Raw genomic sequence first — 19,804 nt, forward strand, 5'->3', positions numbered from 1 at the left:
AAAAAAAGAAAAAATCAAAAATATATATATTGTGTATATATATATATATATATATATATATATATATATATATATATATATATATATATATATATATATTTTTTTTTTTACTTTGAACTCAGATTTTCTTTTTAAATGTTTTCTTTTGCAATCAAGAAATGTGTGCATTTTCAGATCAGCCAATATGAATTAGTTTTAAATGATCAAACACATTAATTATTAATGCAGACATGGCATAAAGATACGCTGCCTTAAATTTTCTGTGTGCCCTGAACACATCCAAAAACTATAAGCCAAATCTGGGGTGGGACGATAGAACCATGCAGACAGCATGCTACATGCTAACCTGCTGAAGTCCTGCAGCTTGGTTCTTCTTTGTCACTTATTTGGCCTTGGAAAATGTTTGTCAATTCGGCCAAGTTTTTCAGCCCCACTCATCTCTCTCTCCTTTTTTTTTTTGGCATGCTGGCTAATTTAACTTGCTTCTCTTTATTCCTTTCAAATAACAAGGGGCCACTCGTACTTCCCCTTAGTATGCAAGATATCAGACTGACCCAGTCTAACGTTTTATGGCGCACCTGCGGCTGCAAGGGCGGCAGCACCGCTATGCCTTATTGGGCAAAAACATATTCAGACCACCAGCCAGTTCAGCCCGATACAGACCACCAGGAAGTTTGGCCTCCTGATGGCCAATTTACTCCTGAATATACCCAAGTATGTTGTTGTTGTAACATAAAATGTTAATAACACATTTCAAGACATGTTGGAGATACCAGTCCCAGCATCTACCACTGTTCTAACTGAGCTTCGCAGATTCTCAGCTTGAGAAATATGCAATAATCCAAATTATTGCTCTGTTTATCAGTACAGCAATAAATTAAGTTGTACAGTTATGATGCCATAAACAAAATGAAGCCCTGACTGTAGAACCAGTTTGCATTAAAGCAACGATGCAGAAAATTTACAAACATTTTTTTTTTTTCCCCTTTATTTCCCTTTAACATTGGTAACTCTAGTTTCTTTAAACAAGTGTCAGGAGATAGACCAGCCTTATACAAATAATCAAAAATAATTGCCTAGGAAAAATATTTGCAATTCGACTGCCTCAATAGTGTAAATACATATTTTAAAGGATTAAATTAATATTTTAAAAGCACAAACGTGCAGCCACTAAATGTCGCCTCGTGTCTTAATAATGTCCTGCTTTCTCTGAAAATGTAATTTGTACTTTGCACAGATCTTCATTTCGACAGCATCTAGCTGAGAGAGGTAGCTGCACATGTGTGAAGTTTGTCTCAAAGGAGACATCAGACTCCTCTTTTTTATGGGTACCGAGGCTGTGGAGAGCAAATAGCATAAACACTGCAGGCTGATAACCGCTATCATGGTACCGATTATCTCTGATTGGAGTTCTTGGTTTTGTCACACCAGCCAACAGATAAAAAAAAAAAAAAAAAGGAAAAAAAACCTGAGTGTTTTGTACTCTCTCTCTCTCGTCTGCAATTGTGTGCACGACACATGCAGCTCAGGATTAAGAGATTTTGTCTGAAAGATGCAGAGAAATGATTGTTTTTTTTTCTGCTGCCATCAGCCTGTGGTGAAGCAGAGAGTTAATTTGTCTCAGTTCATCCCACTGTCTGCCAGCTGATTTCGCTTCAATGTGACACAGAAAGACGGCAAAAGAATCACAGTGTGTCAAGGGTATCTAATACAGATTATGATTGATGAGTTCAAATATTAATCATACATTTCTTTCCTCAATATTTAATTTATTGTGAATTTTCTCCCATTCACACATCAGCAAAGTCATACATAAAGAATTAAGCAAACACATATATCCTCACAGATAATTGAATTCTGCACCTTGACCACAAGCTCTTGAGATAATCCTAGTAAAATCTACAAATATTTAGCCTTCCAGAAACTACTTTTTTTTTTGCCTCTTTTATCTATTACAAAACCAGTTTTGATGTGTGTTTGAGATCCCTGTCCTATGTGATCATGTAGGACAGGGATGATCAGGAGCAGTCCAGGAATCAGCTTGACATGAAGTGGAAACTGTTGCTGCAGCAGCATCACTGTTCACAACAAAACAAGCTATGCTAATCTATAAGACCAACAGAGGGATGGCTGATTGATAAAGAAGACCCTGCTCCGTGAACACGATAGTGAAGCAACTAAAATTTGCATTTGCTCCGATGCTCAGATTAACAAGGCTAAGTCAGTCCGTCCATCAATGCGTCTCCTTGCAGGGGGCTGGTGCCAATCTCCAGCAGTCTTTGTCCAAGAGGCAGAGTACACCCAGGCAAGTCGCTAGTTCCAAGTCAAAATCCTTCTCAAGAAAAGGACTGACTTGGAACTATACCAAGACGCATTAAGGATTAAGGTATTTGTTCGTAGAAGTAAAGATAATGCATTCTAATCTCTGAATCCTGCAAAAACTGTCATGCATCATGGTGGCAGAATTGTACTCTTGGGGTAATTTGCTGTCAGGAGTATTGGAGAACTAACTGAACCAAATGTAGTAAAAAACAAGAACTTCTAAGTTCACCTCAAATCATCAGTCACTGGATTGAAACGGTGTTCCCACTGGACAATGTTCTTTAACACACATCCACAGCAAAACGGGAAAAAAAGGTGGTAAGGAGCGTTTACAAACCCAATGTGAAAAAAGTGTGTCAATATTTGACCCTGTGTGAACTGCTTTACAGTGTGAATTAGAGAAAATGACTTTATATTCAAACTACAATCAAGCATCTAAAACATCAGATGCCCAGGAGAGCTACTGCAGTCCATTTACCAGGTGTCATTTACCTGATGTGATATTTCCTCTGTCCAAGATGTGATGCCCAGTACCCGCTCTTCCAAAAGCGATACCCCTCCATTTCTCTGCGACTGTCACAAAACGGTGTGTAGCCATAGGGAGCTCCCTGTAAATCCAGGTCCCTCAACTCTTTTAAATCAGCCCGAACAATCTGTGTGTATGCGTGTGTGTGTGTGTATTGAAGAGACAGAGAGAGAGAGAAAGAGAGAGAGACAGAGAGAGAAAAAAAGCAAAAACTCTGGTAAGTACAGAAAAGACTGATGACACTTGAGAGAGTTTCAAAATCTCATCAAATCTTCACACCGGCAGTGAGACTCATACGAAACGAGTCGGGCTTTAAATCACACAGTGCCATGAAACTCTTTCAAAAGTCCATACCTGGTCGGCGTCTACAAAAATGATCTTGTCCACAGCTAAAGGGAACAGAACATCCAGGAAGAGGATCTTGTATCCCCAGATAATCCGCTGTTTCTCCGTCTGCTGGTGGAGCCAGCGGGGCCACTTGTACTGCACCAACTCATACTGAAAGCCATACGACTTGGCCATGTGAGAAATGGTCTCCTACCAAAGACCAAAAGGATATAGGAGAGGTTAAAAGATTTCTCTACATGGCGTATTTTCTATTTAGAACATATCAGACTTTCTACACATTTTCTTGTTTGGAATTCCATTGTTTTTCAGCTTGACAACTTTTGTTACAGGGTCTGAATGAAAAAAACATTTCCTAGTTGGGTTTTTATCATTTATGTGCTTCAAAAACCATTAAAAAGCACAATCCTGAATTTGGCATTATATTATATCGGTAAAGGGAAATTTATTTGTTTTAACTTGTAACTATTTTTTGAGTACAGAGTTGATTGAGGAATAAACTGATCTATTGATTAGTTCAGCCTTAATATGTTTCTGAATATTGTAGCTTTGCTTTGGTATATCGATGATAAAAATTGCAATTTAAAAAGAACCTAAACATAGAGTTTTTTTATTCCTCAATATATTTTCTATGAAAAATTGAATTTGTTTCTCATTTAGTCAATAAAATAATTGGAAACCAAAGCTTTTTTTCTACATACCATTTTCCACGGTGTAATTTCTCGATGTTTTCATCGGTACAAAACCTTTATGTTGCCGGGTTTTATTATTGATGTGTTTTCAAAATCAGCTAAATATCTGAATGCGAATCACCAATCACAGCCAGTCAACTAACAATTGACTGGCTTTCATTCAGACCCTGACTAACAATTGGCTAATTCCGAACTCTGACTTCTTTGTAAACACGTGTTGTAGTAAATCAAAGATGAAGTGCCATTTCAAAAGAAATAAATCTAAAATGGTTGTTCTTTATGTTGTTCTTCAGATAATGAAATAAGTAATAAAGTCTGAAAATGCTAGCACTTATCCACATTCTTTTTTTGAAAATGTTTTCTTCCACACTTTAAAAATATGAAAAACACTTATTTTCTGGACATTTCTCCATATATGACAATGACGTCGCCAAAAGAAAAAACTAATACCTTGAAAGAAGGTGAGAGGTAGTTTTTAAGGAACCAGAACTTGACGGGTGTGTTTGTATGCCGAAGAACAGACAACATCATTATTCTGAAAGAGAGGTGGTATATGACAAGATTAACTTTCAGACAAAATGTAATTCACAGTGCAGGGCTTGAAAGGGAAGAAACTGACCTCAGAAATCGCTCGTACAGATGACCGGAGGCCACAGAAAACACGTTAAGAATATCTTCCTTTTTCTTCTCTCCCTCATCCCTCTTTGAGCCACCACCTGTAATGCTGCAGATGAAACCGGAATACGTGAGTCGGCGGCGATATGATTCATGACGACTTTTCATATGGAGGCAACAAATCAAAACTTCTGCTGTAGCAACCATGCTTTCATGAAGCCAGGGGAAATTATTGTTATAAAAGGCAGAAGAAACAATTTCAAAACAATTTTAAAACAAATCATGCAGCACTGAGCAGCTGATGTGTTTTCTTAAAATAAAATAAAAATAATGAGGGTGGAAGTGGTGTGAAAGTCAACAAATCTGACATGATTTGAGACATTTCAACTCCCGCTGATACTCATCTAGAAGGCTGAAATTAGTTGTCGAAGCAGCTTCTGAAAGCTCACATATACTCCTATGTTCATATCTTCTTAGAAAATGGAAAAAGAAGAACATGCATGCAATGAGTGAACAAAAAAAATATTGGTATGGGGGTTTACAGAGCCAAATTTGTTAAACACCTCTTTGTGCTATAGGAGCTTCTGCTTGTCTCTGCCACAGCAGGAAAAATGCATTATCTTCCATTCTAGTTAATTAGATTAGGACCATCAGTGCCTCTCGAGCCTTATACATGCAGTTCTCTCTTTACCATAGTGTACCAACATTATACTTATGGTGTATCAATTCAAGACTACTTTCTGCTGAGGAGAGACTGATCCTTTGTGACATACAGAGTTGTGAGTAAATTTAGAGCAATCTACTTTTAATGTATTTTTCATTTGTTTAAAGTTTTGGGAGTCTTTATATTTTTAAGGAAAAACATGTATGGACAAGTTCAGAACACAATTGAACGTCTTACAGAAACACCTCCATCAGAAATAAGTTGAAGTATTTATATTTTGCTTAGTAATCTGGGACTATAATTACTTTGATCTACCTACTAAATTTCTGGAAGACTGTAGAGGAATTTTGGTCCACTCTTCTTTGCAACATTCCTTCAGTTAAATGAGGTTTGCAGACATTTCTTCATGCACAATTCTCTTAAGGCCCCACCACAGCATTTCACCGAAGGTAAGGTCAATACTATAACTGGACTATTGCAGGATTTCAGTTATTCTGTTGTAGACTGGCTGCTGTGGTGTTGATGTCTTTATTTTGACCAAGTATTTAGAAATGGGCCCTTGTTTGACTCTAGGATGCTTTGGTGTGTGAAACGGTGCTTGTTCTACTTAATGGCTGCAAGGTGGTCAAGGACTTAACAGCCTTATTTCTTATACGGTTGTGGTGACATGGTGATTTACGTTACGGTTAGATATCTGAAGTCATTTCTCATCTCCCTAAAGGACATTGTTGTAAAAGTCTTGTGGCATTGCAAACCTAAGTTGTGCTAATATGTACTTTTAAGAGTAAACAGTTTCTTTTGAAAATCGTTAAAATATGTCACACCAATGCAGTTCTTTTTTTTATTTGTACTGGTATTTTAAAATATAAGATTCTTACTAGGGGTTCAGACGGACCTCAGTTTTTTTTTTTTTTGTTTTTTTTTGTTTTTGTTGAAAAAATAGTTCTTTAAACCATTTATAATGTCTTCCTTTGGCATTGTGTTAGCATACATCAATCCATCTAGTGGGTGAAAAACCCAGCTGTTTTATGAGGTCTTTGCACCGGCAGGTGATTAGTTGAGTACTTTAATTAGCAGTCCATGGCTGCTACTTACCCTCTTGAATCCTAAAGAAGCAGCAAGGATGTACTTTGTTTCAAGAATTGTCAATACACTCAATGAGACCTTATTTTTCTGTGTCTGTACATTTCACCTAAGCTGATTTTAAACTCAAGTGTAAAGTGACATTTTCTTTTCAATACATTTGGAATTGATTATATCAGGGCTGCTGTAAAAACAAAGTTTTACCGGGAGATCTGACAAGTCATTGACTTTTTAAACACATTTAAAAAATCCAACTGCTCAAGGAAATTATTTCAATTAAATGTGATGCAGTGCCTTTGGGACAATTTTATTGAATCATTTTGGCTGAATTAGACTGATAATCTGATGCAGAACAGATAATGAAGTGATTAAATAAAGGAAAAGGTTCTAAATTGCACGGATTTCTTTAAAGAACTGACGGAAGTGTGCGTGAGTCCAGCACAGTTAATTGCATAGCTGATGTATCAGCAAATTTTATAATGGATTGTTAAAGTCGTTTATCGGGCAAAAATTTGCTGCTTGCAGTTTTTCAAATGTGAAGATAGACCGGAACAGAACAATTTTACAAAGTAATATCAATGTGAACTCAATAGTTAAATGCATAAAAAAAGATTAAAAGGGATGCCTCGGAGCATTATCTTCAACTGACTTGCACAGAACAACTAAGCATTTCAACAGGAAACGGGAAGAAAAAAACGTTGACCATCTTGTGGCCGATGATAGCCACACGGTGAGTCTATAGATCACTTTTAAGTTGGAAAATAGACTAAAACGTGTTGTGTGAGATAACAGCAGTCTGAAGTAAAATCTAGAGGACACTTTCAAACTAGTGAACACATTAACGTGTCCTTAAAGAGCAACAGCTCATGATTCAAGGCACATTTAGCGGACAGAAATCAGGACTTGTGCTGGAGGCTAGATGTGTCTGCAGTCAGGCCGAGTGTCCTTGTCTGTAACAGACTGCTGATGAGGGAAGGGGTGTCTCTCCCACACTCAATCACAACCACGGCTTCAGCCCCGAGGCTCCAAGAAGACACCAGGGAAAGTGTAGGGAGGGGTGGGAGAACAGTGTCCTCTAAAACCGGCTTCCTGACACCAACGCTATGCAAGTTATTTCAAACTCTGCAGTGGTTTAGAATCATGAACAACTTGTATACAATTGCTAATATAATGAGAATTTTTACTTCCATTATTCTTCAAAGTTTGCTTCTCTACAGAGTCACCCTTGGCTTCTCTTCAGCTGAACAGTTGGCTAAGCCACCACACATCAGTGGGGTCTCACGATGTCAATGGCCTAAGACGAATAAGCCAGCCATTATGAAGGGACTTCAGCCCAACAATGGGGTCCCACAGATAAGCAGATTTAGAGGGTCAGGTGAGAGCTGTTTGGCTGAATCACCCGAGATAATCTGGACCACAGAGCTCTGGCTAAATCCACAACTGTGGTCAACACCAGCTGGGCACAACATCCCTTTCTCCAACACTACAAACAAGCAGCAAAATCTATCCGCAATATTTATTCAAATATTTACTCTGAAATGACAAAGCACCGATACCAGCTACAATTTTCTTAAATTATAAGAAATGTGCTACAAAATCAATTTAAAGTGTTTGCTTATATTCAGCATAGATTAAATTAATGGTTAAATAATACTTCAAGTGCCTTCCAAAACTAGTCATACCCCAGAAATTGTTTATATTTTGCCAAGTTAAAAACTTCAGTGCATTTTATCTGACTTTAAACAGACCATAGAGCTGCACAATATGTTGAATCACAGTCGTCATCACAATGTCAGTGAGTGCAATACTGGGAATGCAAAAGACTGTTGGGTGCAATATTTGGTCAGATACTATATTTCAAAGGTTACATTTATGGCTGATCAGTTGGACAGACTCCTTTTACACTTTAAGTTTATTAATGGCTGGGATGGTGAAACACAAGGAGAGTGATGGAGACCTTGAGTTATGGTACAGAAGGACGAGAGTCAGAAAAATGTGGGTTAATAGTGAAGACATAATCTTAGCCATTTTAAGATAATACAAAAAGTAGCAGCTACATAAAACTGAAACTGAATGAAGAGGAAACATGGTTTAAATTTTTTTACTAAGAAAAAATCTGACAAGTTTGATGTGCAATTGTATTCAGCCTGTTTTACTCAGTAAAATCCAGTGTGACCAATTTGCTTCAGAATTTACCTTCATGTAAATTAATCTCAGTATAAATACAGGTTTAATGTATTTTTATGAAGGTTCGTTACAGTATATTAGTCAACAAACAGCTTCACGCAGATCAAGGAACACAGCAGACATGTTCAAGATTAAAATATGGAGTTTAAAGCAAAGTGAAGACTTAAAATAACCTCACAAGCTCACTGACCACCGTTCAATCCATCATTTGAAAATGGAGTACAGCAGATGCACAATCCTAACAATGTTTAGTAGAGTGGCACATAAAAATGAAAGCAACACATAAACCTGACATGTTAATGAATTTAACAAAGGTTTATGTGTGAAAGGGGTTCCAGCAAGACTGCCTACCTTTTCTCAAAAGTGCTCCAAACACTTCACACAGCAAGCATTAAATAAAGAGACGGGATCACACGGTTAGGAAATGCTGGGAAATCACGCAAATGCACACACATACCTACAGAAGCACATATTTTTTGCAAGACTAGATCTTACAGCATAATATTGCAGTCTTGATCCAGGGGAAGGGTAAGATCTCCTGAAACCGTGTTGTATAATTGACAAGTGAAAGCTACATGAGCAAAACTATCAAAGAACTCCGTTTTTATTTTAACTGCCTGAAAGCCGGACAGAAAGTTTAAAACTAACTAGAGATTCTCAAATTAAAGATGACTTTGAACATACCTTACTATGGAGTCCCATATGCCTTTGCTTTCACTAGTTTCACTCAAAAGGTCTTCATTAATCATCTCTGCTTTTTTTTGCACCTGCAAGTAAACACATAACTATTACGCTTCCACAGGCTTTATCAAGCACTGGCTAAAAGTTTTCCGACACTCACGATTTGTGAGCGACAGGAGCATTACAGAAAGAAGAGGAGTAGAGAAGCTAAATATAGCACATGTCTAAGAACCTTTCTCACCCTGACTTTGATGATCTTACTGTGGAAGCTGTTTAGCACAACTATTACATCTTCAGCATCAGGTGGGGAATCAGTTCCATCATGCCTGAAAAGAAAAATAAATAAATGAATAAATAATTTACCACTTGTGTTGGTCCTACAAATCACATAAAAACTCGTAAGTTTGTCGCTGCAAAATAACATCTGGAAAATTTCAACGGGTGTGGACAACGTAAACTGCAAGGCACTGAACACTGTGATCAGAAAATCACTTGCTGTTTTACTTTCAGTTACTATTTCAGTCAAATGAAAGAGGTATTTTCCAAACAGAGACCATTACATTATGTCAATTTCCATGCTTTAGCCATGGCAACAGAGGCAGAAACAAAGCAACACTATAGGCTCTTACAACAAGGGAAAGTACAGTCGTTAATGGACAGAGTCCTAACAGACACGCGCACTTAAAGCGGATACTGGGACAGCTGCCAGGGTCAAAAACCAGACCATATTCATTACCCTCCATTCTCATTAAGAATCACCTCGCCATTACTTTGCCCATCACTACTTCCCAGCCGTGCTGTATATACTGGTAGATTTAATGAGAAAGTCTGTACTGTATTGATTGTGTTACGCAGCCTTTCACTGTAATTGTTTTAGGACTTATTTGCCTAGTAGACAATATATTTTGGCAGACCGAATCAGCAAGGTTTAATGGTGAACCACTGTAGAACAAACCAGAGGCTGAGATGAGCAATTTACCATGATGCACCGCCAGCCATTACAACTCCAAATGCTTACTAAAGGCAAAAAATCTAACCTTATCACTATGATAAATGCCCCCTCCACAGTGGACCTAAGGAAAATCCCTCTCCCACATGCTCAAGCGCTGCTTGTGTTTTCCCTCTTCTGTTGTCACCAGTGCAAATCAGCCTTCAGGGCTACTGTTAGAAAGCACCAGAGATCAATCTGTATCCCTGCAATGAGAGGGGGAGAGTTGGTCATCTCATTCATCGCTGTCAAAGCGAGGCGGGGCAGCAACACGGGCTGGAGGAGGAAAATGCACACTCTGGGACTTGGGAACACAGACGCTCCCAATAGGCTCTGATCGGCCACCTAACCAGAGCAGAGTGCCGCTAACCACAAGAATAATGACCCTGCCAAGGTGAAAAATGACATCACCTCTTAGCTTCACCTGGAGGATTGGGGGATAAATCTTGGTTGTCTGATATGATTCCAGAGGAACCAAGGGCTGTATATGCCCTAAATCTTAGGTGAAGTTAGCCAAAGAGGATGATATCGGTGATTGTGAAGACAAACAGCCAGTGCCCCCTCACACATAGCACAGGTCAGAAGTTTACATACTTTCACCATGGGCATCAACATCATTAACCTTCTGCTTTTACTGATGCATTAAAATATTCTACTTTCAGGGAGGATTAAATACACGACGACTTCAATTAGGGCTGCAAAATTTGGAGAAAATGTTAAATTATGATACTACTGCTGAAAATGATATCAGTTACAAATATGTCACAAACACCCTCCAGGGGTTTTATAATCTCAGGCACTAAGGGAAGACACCAATTACAGGAAGTTAAGAGTGCATGGATATGTTATAGATATGTACAAAATTTCAAAAATATGCATTTCCTCTGATCCAAATATTGTTAGAATTACACATACGTTGGGGACCATGTCCATGATCATTAACAACTTTGAAGGTCTGTAACATAAAAAATCTCTACGTTTTTATCATCATTTGTTTTTTAGTAAGAGGTGAATGTTTGGGGATAACCTTCCCTACTGATATAGTTGGGGGGAGGGGGGTTTAACATGAAAAGTTAAAAAATGTTTAACTTTTCATGTTAAAAAGTTAACATAAAAAACTTTCACGTTAAAAATGCATATGTCAAAAAAAAACACACATAAAGGCTGCTTGTGGGATATATAAAGCAGCAGCAGTGTATATTTTAACTTGTGTTGATTAGGAAAAAAAAACAATTCAGACATTGTGCTTTCAAAAATTATTTGAATATTGTATCATCAAAGTCTTGAAAAAACAAATTTAATCCATTGTCAGAAGAACAACAATGACATTTACGCAAGTAAGTGGACATTTTCAGAAAAGCCACCAACTGACTTATTCCTTCATTTTATTTAAAACAAATGGTTCAGATTCATTAAATAAACCCAAGAACAGAACAGATTCTATCATTCTGTCTTGGAAACTTGCTCGGTTGCATCCTCACAAAAACAGATTCCACAGTCAGAGGAGGAAGGCACGAAGGTGACCATCTGCATCATCTCTCCAGTCTGTCTTCTCTTTAATAGCAGCCCTTTCCACCTACCCGTCTCTCCCTGCCTCTATGCTGAGCAGTACTCCCCGCACTCATCAAAACCTTGCGTTGCTACAGTGTCAGCAGCTCACCATGTTTCCATAGAGATGGGTTTCAGTAGGAAAGAAGAGACAGCTGAAAACCAGCCTTGAATCTCAGCTATGAAAACACCTGCTGTACAGCCATTACTGCCTAATTTTGTGTTTGTAAACAATGACTAGCATACTCACGTGACAATCTGATAGATGTCCTCTGATCTCCCTTTTCGTAATCTTAGGATCCAGGCTCCTGGGTTGGCCTTCAGCTGGAAATACCCCTGCAAAGTTTTCTTCACTTTAGTCAAAGTCTCATTCCAAATTGTACAGCCAGAATCATATTTGATCTTCTCCAACACAGAGCAAGAAACCTGGCAAGGATGCTGACCAGATTAGCCATGACAATGGTGTCATACATGAGCGGGTCCTGACTCATGCCCAGGGTGAACTGTAGTCCGCGAGGCGGCTGGCCAGTTGACAGGTCAAAGCAGTGGCCTTCCAGTAAGAGGTGCTCCAGTTCAAATTCTGCTGCTACAACCCCATTAACCTGTGAAGGACTATAAATTACAAAGCAAGAAACCCCTGGGAGGAGAATAAAAGCACTCTGGCTCTACCCACACATGCAGAAATTAGTGGGTAGCAATGACTAAGCACCTCTCTACCTCCTGCAAGTGGATGTTGTCCAGGTCGTGGAGGCTCTGCTCTGCCTGCACCATCCAGCTCTCCGGTGTGATCATGTTGAGGGTAAGAAGGGGGGATTCTGGGAGCTCCGTGAAGCGGGCAACCGGCCCTGGAGACGCCGTGTCGTTGGCCAAGAACGCCACGTCAGGCTCCAAAACAAATCTGTAAAAACTGTGAGGAAAACCAAACATAGCAAGCAAATCATGAGATAATGTAAAGCTTTAAACTTTTGAATCATTGACTTTCCACACTGAAGACTTTCCACACCAAAACTACACTCAACGCAAGATATAAGATTATAACATGTTACAGTCATCAGGACAGTAGAGGTGGGACCAGCTGTAGCAGCTCTGTCTGTATCATTTGCTTAAAGGTGAGAGATCTAATGCTTTGACAACTTGTGCTGTTCACCCAACGACAAGCGTGAACAAGAAAAGTTTATGTAAAAGCAACTGCAGGTTTATGTGTAGGGATGGAAAAGAGTTCACCTAAACAACTCACAGCTTTAACTGCAACAAACTGTGGGACTCAACGGAAGCTATACATTATAGCAAAAAGTTTCATTTGACTTGCCAATCATGTATTACTTCTTTTGACCTATCATATAAAACCTGGATAAAATATATTGAAGCAGTTGGTTCAGTGAGTATATGTTTTCAAGGCAGCGTAGCTGAAAAAAATTATTACTAATCCTAACTAGTTTATACCTTAAAGCTTCTATTGCCTAGCAGGTGCATAAACATGTTCCATATTCAAATGGTTGCTTTTCACCTTACTCGTAGATTTGTTTACTTCTCCAGAGTGAGATGAGTGTGACAACTGCGGCACCAAAGAGTGGTGAGGGAACACTTATGGTTAGAAAAGCTTTTATCCAGCTCACCACAGGAAACCTATAGCCTTCATTTCATTGGTTGTGATTTGTGACTATATCAAAAAAACTTTACTTCTTTTTAGAGCAGTCGAGATAATTAAGCAACTGAAACAGAAACAGGATTCATGCACTCCTACTGGCAGCAGAATCACCACAGGTGGACTTTAACGGCACCATGCTTGTGGCTATAAAAACAAAATGAAGCAGTAAAGTAGTAACAAGCCCCTGTTAAAAAAAATAAAACTCCTAGCTAAATGAAAATAAATGGAAAAAAAGGTCACAATGGAAGAAAAATGAAAAGGATCTTCGATCCTCCTGTAAGCTTAACCATTATTGTAATTTGTAATCTGGCAATGAGGCCAAAACTAGCAGCCAGTTTCAAAGAATTTCAGAACACTGTGATTTTGTAGAAATGCAGCATTTACACAACAGCTCAACTGGAGACATCCAGCTTATTTATCCCACACGAATGCATCAAGTTGCAATCTACGTCAATTACAGCCATTTCTCGCTCAAGGGGACAGGAAGTTTATGGAGGAGGGATGGTGGAGACGTGAATGATTTGTGGTCGAAGACTTGTTTCCATCAATAAGGCTTCAGCAAGGAAATTCAGTTATATCCCCAGAGATGTCTGTGGACTAACTCTGCAAATGACTCAACCTATTACACAATAAAAAATAAATAAATAAACCATATAATAGCCACATTCACCCATGGGCCCAAACATTGATGGGGAGAAAAATAAAATCTATGTATCATTTTCTGTTTTCATTTGACTATCATTTTAACTCTCTCCCCTACACGGTCTGAACTGCAACAGTGAATGTTTGGAATTTGCTCAGAGATGCACGTGGGGGCCCAAAGCAATAAGGCGGCGTTATTAAGCAGATTGCATCTGTGTAGCACTCTCTTACAAAGGGATCAAGTGCAGCTGAAATGCTAAGACTGCAGCAACAAGAGGATACACAAACAAGCCAAACAGGAAATTTTAATTACTGCTGGAGCTGGAGCTTACCTCTTGAGGGGCAACTCGGACAACTTGGCCCTGCAATTCATAAACACCTGCAGTTTCACATTGACCACTTGACTAAGCACCTGCAGCATTCAAACAGAAACAGAGGCCCAGTCAGAAATAAGGAGAAAGGAAATCATGTGTGCAGCAGGGAGATTAAAAATAGAACGGTGAGCTAGACCAATGGAAATAGTCTTTATATATGGTTCCACAAAGCTGAACATTAAAAAAAAATATGTACAAATGTTAGTTTACTGAGCAAGTTTGATTCCTCAGAAATGAACAAGATATTTTATATAAGTTTTAAACTGAATAAATGAACAAGTTTATCTAAAATTGCTTGTAATATCAGATGTTCAACCAGTCAAATCAAATATCCAATATCAGCGTAGGTTAGCAAATATTCTTCAGCTTGAACGGTATACATAATCATTTTCACAACATTTCTGTTAAAACTGTCCAAATGATTATAGCTCACAGCAGCTATAATCATTTTCCTGTTCAAAATATGGAAAACAGATTTAAAAAAAAAAAGAAAAAAAAAAAAAAGCAGGGAGCAAATTTAGACAGTGCAGAAAAGTTGCTCGAAAAGTAGGCATCCACCAAAGAAAAGCTCTGGCTCATAAAACCAAAAAGGAAATTATAAAATGTCCAATTGCGAGAGATCAGACTTGTTCAGTTGCTGAAGAGAAACTACAACACTACCAGGCGTTGTGCTGAACTCTACATGCTGCTTTACGCGGCCCGCCTGTTGCTTTCTAGCTGACTGAAAGAAAGGGAGCAAAACTGGAGAGTGTCTTACGATCAGGAGCGAGGAGATCTTTTGTGCTTCTCTAGTGAGGGGATCAACGATGGCCACAACATCGTAGAACACCTCATTTTCACGTGGCGACAGCTGGAGCACACTGAGGGGGGAATTTCAACATTCTCATTTTCACTGTGGGATGTTCTCGAAAAAGTAAGAATGATAAATAGTAAGCAAATAAAGCATACCTTTGGGTGTCTTTAAAACTGACGTCTCTTCTGACCTCTCCTTTAGGGACTGCAGAAAGCAGTGCATCAACTTTCATGACCAGGTCACTCGCTCTAAGGGAGAAGAGGTCCATTATTTATAAAGTGTATGAATTGAGAGAGGTAGATCTCTGAGAATAAAAAAATAAATAAAAGACCACAAAAATAAAAGAGGCAGGTGTGAAAAAGCTAAAATGGTGAACAAATGTCCATTAAAGACATCGGTGAGGAAGACAAAGTTACATTCTGATTTAGATGGCAAGACTGAAATGACTACAAACATACTGCTTTGGTTTCATCCCCATCTGTTTTACTTTGGCTTTGACTTTCTCTGCTGAACCACTCAGTGTAATCCTCTCAAGCAAGTGGAAATCCTCCATAGTGAATTCCTCCTGCTCTTCAAACGGACCGAGGATCTGACATGGAGAAAATAATGTAGTCAGAACACGACTTTTCCAATTCTTATCTCAGTGTGTATCACTTAAACCTTGCCCTGGGGATATCAGATGTAGTGTAACTGTGACTGTTATATCCACTTAAAGCTATGTTACACAGTAATGCTCTCTGCTTTTACTGTTTCCTAGTCTGTGAGACCAGACCTCCCACTGCTGTGGACAAACATGAGATAATATTAATTATTAGAGCCACTTTCTCAGAGGCTGGCCTCCTCTTGCCTTGCTGCCATCGTTGTCTGTCACCCCTGAGACATCAGTCATCAGCTTTGTACGCAAACACGCAGAATACACTAAAGGCCATCTGGGACCTTTAAGAAACAGACGTCCTGCCAAATGAAGACAACGAAAACCTTGAAGCAAAAATTATTTATTGGCAGAAAAACTGACATTGTAATTTGGTAAATAGTAGAGAGAAACATTTATCCTGTGCTTTATCCAGAATAACATGCTGTTTTAAACTCATACAAACAGAAAAAAAATAAACATGTAAACAGATATGAAACATAAATTACCGAGACACATTCAGGACTGTTCATAACACAACGGTGCTAAAGCACAATTATTTATTTTTTTCTTGTGAAAGCCAACCTTCACTGAGGACATAGTGTGGCTACAGAGTTCGATTCTGTTTCTGTTATGATTCTGTCTGGTAGATTTGCGTTGCATAGTTTTGTTCATTTGCTTTTGTATTTAATAAATATAAACAATGTTATCAAATATTATACAAAAGTGAGATTTCCTGCTTTCACAAGAGAGCAAATACATTAAATTAGGCAACTATAAGGCTTTTCATAAAATCCATAGATGCAAAAGGATTTATTAACATACAAAGCATTCACATTTACAAGGATGAGCTAAAATATGAGGCTATAGATGATAACAAATTAGGAGCAGCTTGGGAACCACAAGAGTCGAACTTCCCATCACTACAGAGGATTCTCTCACTGCAACAGCAAAACTATGAAGTGCCATCAACCGCACTGAGTATGAGCAGAGGATGACAGGAGGGGGGAGAGACAGAGTGCGAGGCGAGTGACGCATGAACGAAGTGCAAACATCATCCCGCTGTCTCTCATTTTTATCCTTTCCACCCCGACTCTTTGCGGCCGCGTTTAAACACAGGTGTCTGCCAATTGAGATTGAAGCACCGATCGGGCCGCTGGGAGGTGGGCAAGGGGGGGCGCAACGGGGGGATGCTGGAGGGGAGGGGGATTCACTTTTTCGAAGCAAATTTGTTGCGTTTGTATTGATTAGTCAACATCTACTAATTAAAAAAACTTCACACATATTTATTAAAATAAGTGGTTATTATGGTTATTTCTAATGATTTTTCACAAGCCAGATTTATGGCGCTCACCTGACCACTTGGTGCACCACATGGGGTGTGGGCGGAGTCACTGTGCTGACTGCAGCAATCAATTGTTCTACAACGTGATTGTAGGAGTGCACTGATTGCAGTTTTATGGCCAATCACCAATCTTTAAAATGCCTGACATGCCAGATTTATTTTGTGCCAAGTATAGAGAAAAATTGCTAAATATGGGGAGACTGTTGCTAGACGAGGCATGGTGGACAGGTCTGTCAGTCAGTCCTCTCTCACTGCAGGGTAAACGGGGACAGTGGCTGATTTTTCTTGCGAAGGAAGATAAGATCGGTGGATAAGATTTGGCCGACCGCTGATCGCGCAAAGTTAAGGAAATCGGAGCCAAAATATCTGTGCACCCCTAAAGGACAGCCATCAAAAAATCATTTAAGTGATTTTTACATAAAAATCTGAATGTTTCACAGATTGACTCATAGAAGGGCTGGCCATTCGATCAGATGAAGCATATACATTTTTAAAATGTAGAGATTTGATTAATTTATCTGTAACTTTGTCATTGTAGAAAAGAGATAAATGAAAGATTAAATTTATCTTAAATGTTTTAATATAGATTTCTTTCTCCTTTACTCCTTCTGGAATATGCTTGATGTTGGTCTGATCGCTTCCACTGATTATTGCTTTTCTTAACATACTAGCAAAGGAATAATTTAAAATGTATAGCAGCAATTCAATGAAAATCAGTTGAGCCATTTCTAAGCAAGTTATAAATAAATCCTGATGCCTCAAATTCAAACCAGGTCACTAAAGTTCACATTTCTAGCCATACCTGATAACAGAGAGTCTACTTACTCTGCCGTTGCTGATCACAGCCTGCTGTCCAGGACGCAGCTTCAGGACATCTCGACAGAACATTTGCTGACTGCGGATAAAATCAACCTCTAGTGTGTTGAACTTTTTCTCAAAGGCATCTAGGTCCATTCCCTGCAGCAGAAGAACAGAACTTTGTTTAGGATGTCAGGATCAGCAGCGCGTAGTTTCCGAATGTCGGAAGACTTTGCGAGGTAAAGCAAGATTTGTGATGCAACTGTAATATCCGACACAGTAGCTGTAGGACATTTCTCTTCCATTCCAGCTTGTCAACAAAATAACATTCTGAGTGATGCATTGGCATAAAGGAATGATGTATGTGAGGCAAAAAGTAATAATTATCATTTCATCCATCATTGATGACTTGCATCTGCACAACTACTGGATTTTCAAACAAGACCAGCAGAAAAAGGAAACATTTTAAACAGAGCTGTCAGAAATTAAAGACAGAAAAGAGATAAATCAATTTGTGATTAATACCAGAAACTCTTAATTAAACCTCAGTCATATTTGTTCATAATAAATTGGGTGTGGGAGCGTGGAGGGGGGATGTAGAGTCAGGTTATTAGTTTCTCCAACATTTCTGTCCTCCGGAGATCAGGTGAAATACCAATAATGTCAGCGCAATTCAGTCAGCAAGTCTGTCTGGCAGCCAATAATAAACGTGTGTCCCTTGGCTTTGGGTCTCAAGTCACAGAGCTGCTTCCAACCCATCTTTCCATTGCTATTTCCACCACATAGTCTCCTTATAGTTTAAGGCTTGTATAATTGAAAGAAAGTTTGCTACAGTAGTCCCAGCTGACGCATGTGCTGTATGACTTAAATCTGACGGGACAGAAGGGAGCTCCTGTGTCAACGGATTTGTTGATCGGAGCAGCCTCTGTGTGCTGCTGTGTGGGTGGATCCTGCTGCACACTGAAGTGTTTGGGTGTAGCTCTGCTTATAGCCGCAGAGTGATGGTCAGGCCTGGCTGAACATATGTAGCTCACACAAGGGTGAGCAGGAGCTTGGTTATTCATCAGCCCCAGGACAACAGGTATACACCAGCACTTTTTAGTTAAATATGCAGCGTGTAGAGCCTTCCTTTTGATGGCCCTGTGACACTTCAAGTGGAACTGACAGCAAGCCGGCCACTTGTCTAGGTGTCTGCAGGGTGTGGAGTCTCATGCCTGCCCTGAAGGTATTCAGTTAGCTGATGTTAGGTGAGAAGATTGGCTCATCAATCACAGTTTTCTCAAACTGTGAACTAGAATCAAGGAAGAAAAGAAAAAAAAAAAAAGTATAAGAAACATCTCAGCATGTGGGTTTACCCAACCATTATGTTTTCCAGTTTTTACCTTTAAACAACTGCATGATAAATGATAAAATAACACGTCAAAGTGGAATCAAATGCAACTTCTACCCTAATAATTCAAAGCCACAACAAGGGGGCAAACTGTAATCAAATTCGTTTAACAAATAATTTGATTTCTGTAGTTCTGAATGTCTTTAAAATGTTGAATTATATTAGATTTCCCCCCATTTAAAACACAGATATTCATTAGTTAGTAAAGTTTAAAATCCAACTTTGTTATTATACAAATCTATAATAATTGTCACTTAAATATTTAATACTGTTTGGATGTTGGCAGACACTATTCTAAATCAATGAGCTCGATGTTGGAGGCAATGATCCAATATCCGGCTTAATGACTCGATGGAATAAAGTTTATTTTCAGATACGTCAAACAATCCTGCTATCATTGTTATACTTTAAATGTTAAAACAGGCCAGACGACATACAGAAATATTGTCCAAAATAGATTTCAATTACAAATATTATCATATCATCATAAAAATGAAACGTACAATAGACCGTCCTGAAGTGAACTAGAATC

General features: G+C 38.8%; 1 protein-coding gene across 6 annotated transcripts in view; it reads right to left on the minus strand.

Annotated features, from left to right (window-relative positions):
• The window catches only part of uggt2 (UDP-glucose glycoprotein glucosyltransferase 2), a 47,260-nt gene that overhangs the window by 5,844 nt on the left and 21,612 nt on the right, over positions 1 to 19,804 (minus strand). For 4 of the 6 annotated variants that reach the window (XM_015044954.1, XM_015044943.1, XM_015044932.1 and 1 more), the window contains exons 23-37: positions 17,910 to 18,041; positions 15,567 to 15,697; positions 15,264 to 15,356; positions 15,073 to 15,175; positions 14,274 to 14,353; positions 12,369 to 12,558; positions 12,095 to 12,253; positions 11,902 to 11,987; positions 9,357 to 9,441; positions 9,119 to 9,201; positions 8,786 to 8,809; positions 4,505 to 4,609; positions 4,336 to 4,420; positions 3,203 to 3,385; positions 2,815 to 2,975 (exon numbers count right to left, since the gene is read on the minus strand). In XM_015044954.1, coding sequence (XP_014900440.1) covers positions 2,815 to 2,975; positions 3,203 to 3,385; positions 4,336 to 4,420; positions 4,505 to 4,609; positions 8,786 to 8,809; positions 9,119 to 9,201; positions 9,357 to 9,441; positions 11,902 to 11,987; positions 12,095 to 12,253; positions 12,369 to 12,558; positions 14,274 to 14,353; positions 15,073 to 15,175; positions 15,264 to 15,356; positions 15,567 to 15,697; positions 17,910 to 18,041 — 1,700 coding nt within the window. Of the gene's footprint in view, positions 1 to 2,814; positions 2,976 to 3,202; positions 3,386 to 4,335; positions 4,421 to 4,504; positions 4,610 to 8,785; positions 8,810 to 8,929; positions 8,973 to 9,118; positions 9,202 to 9,356; positions 9,442 to 11,901; positions 11,988 to 12,094; positions 12,254 to 12,368; positions 12,559 to 14,273; positions 14,354 to 15,072; positions 15,176 to 15,263; positions 15,357 to 15,566; positions 15,698 to 17,909; positions 18,042 to 19,804 lie in introns of those variants that run through there. The other 2 variants (XM_015044964.1, XR_001426484.1) reach the window with 2 other exon arrangements.

Source organism: Poecilia latipinna, unplaced genomic scaffold (assembly GCF_001443285.1).
Source record: "Poecilia latipinna isolate Pla-1442-1.1 unplaced genomic scaffold, P_latipinna-1.0 Scaffold37, whole genome shotgun sequence".
NCBI classification, from domain to species: Eukaryota; Metazoa; Chordata; class Actinopteri; order Cyprinodontiformes; family Poeciliidae; genus Poecilia; species Poecilia latipinna.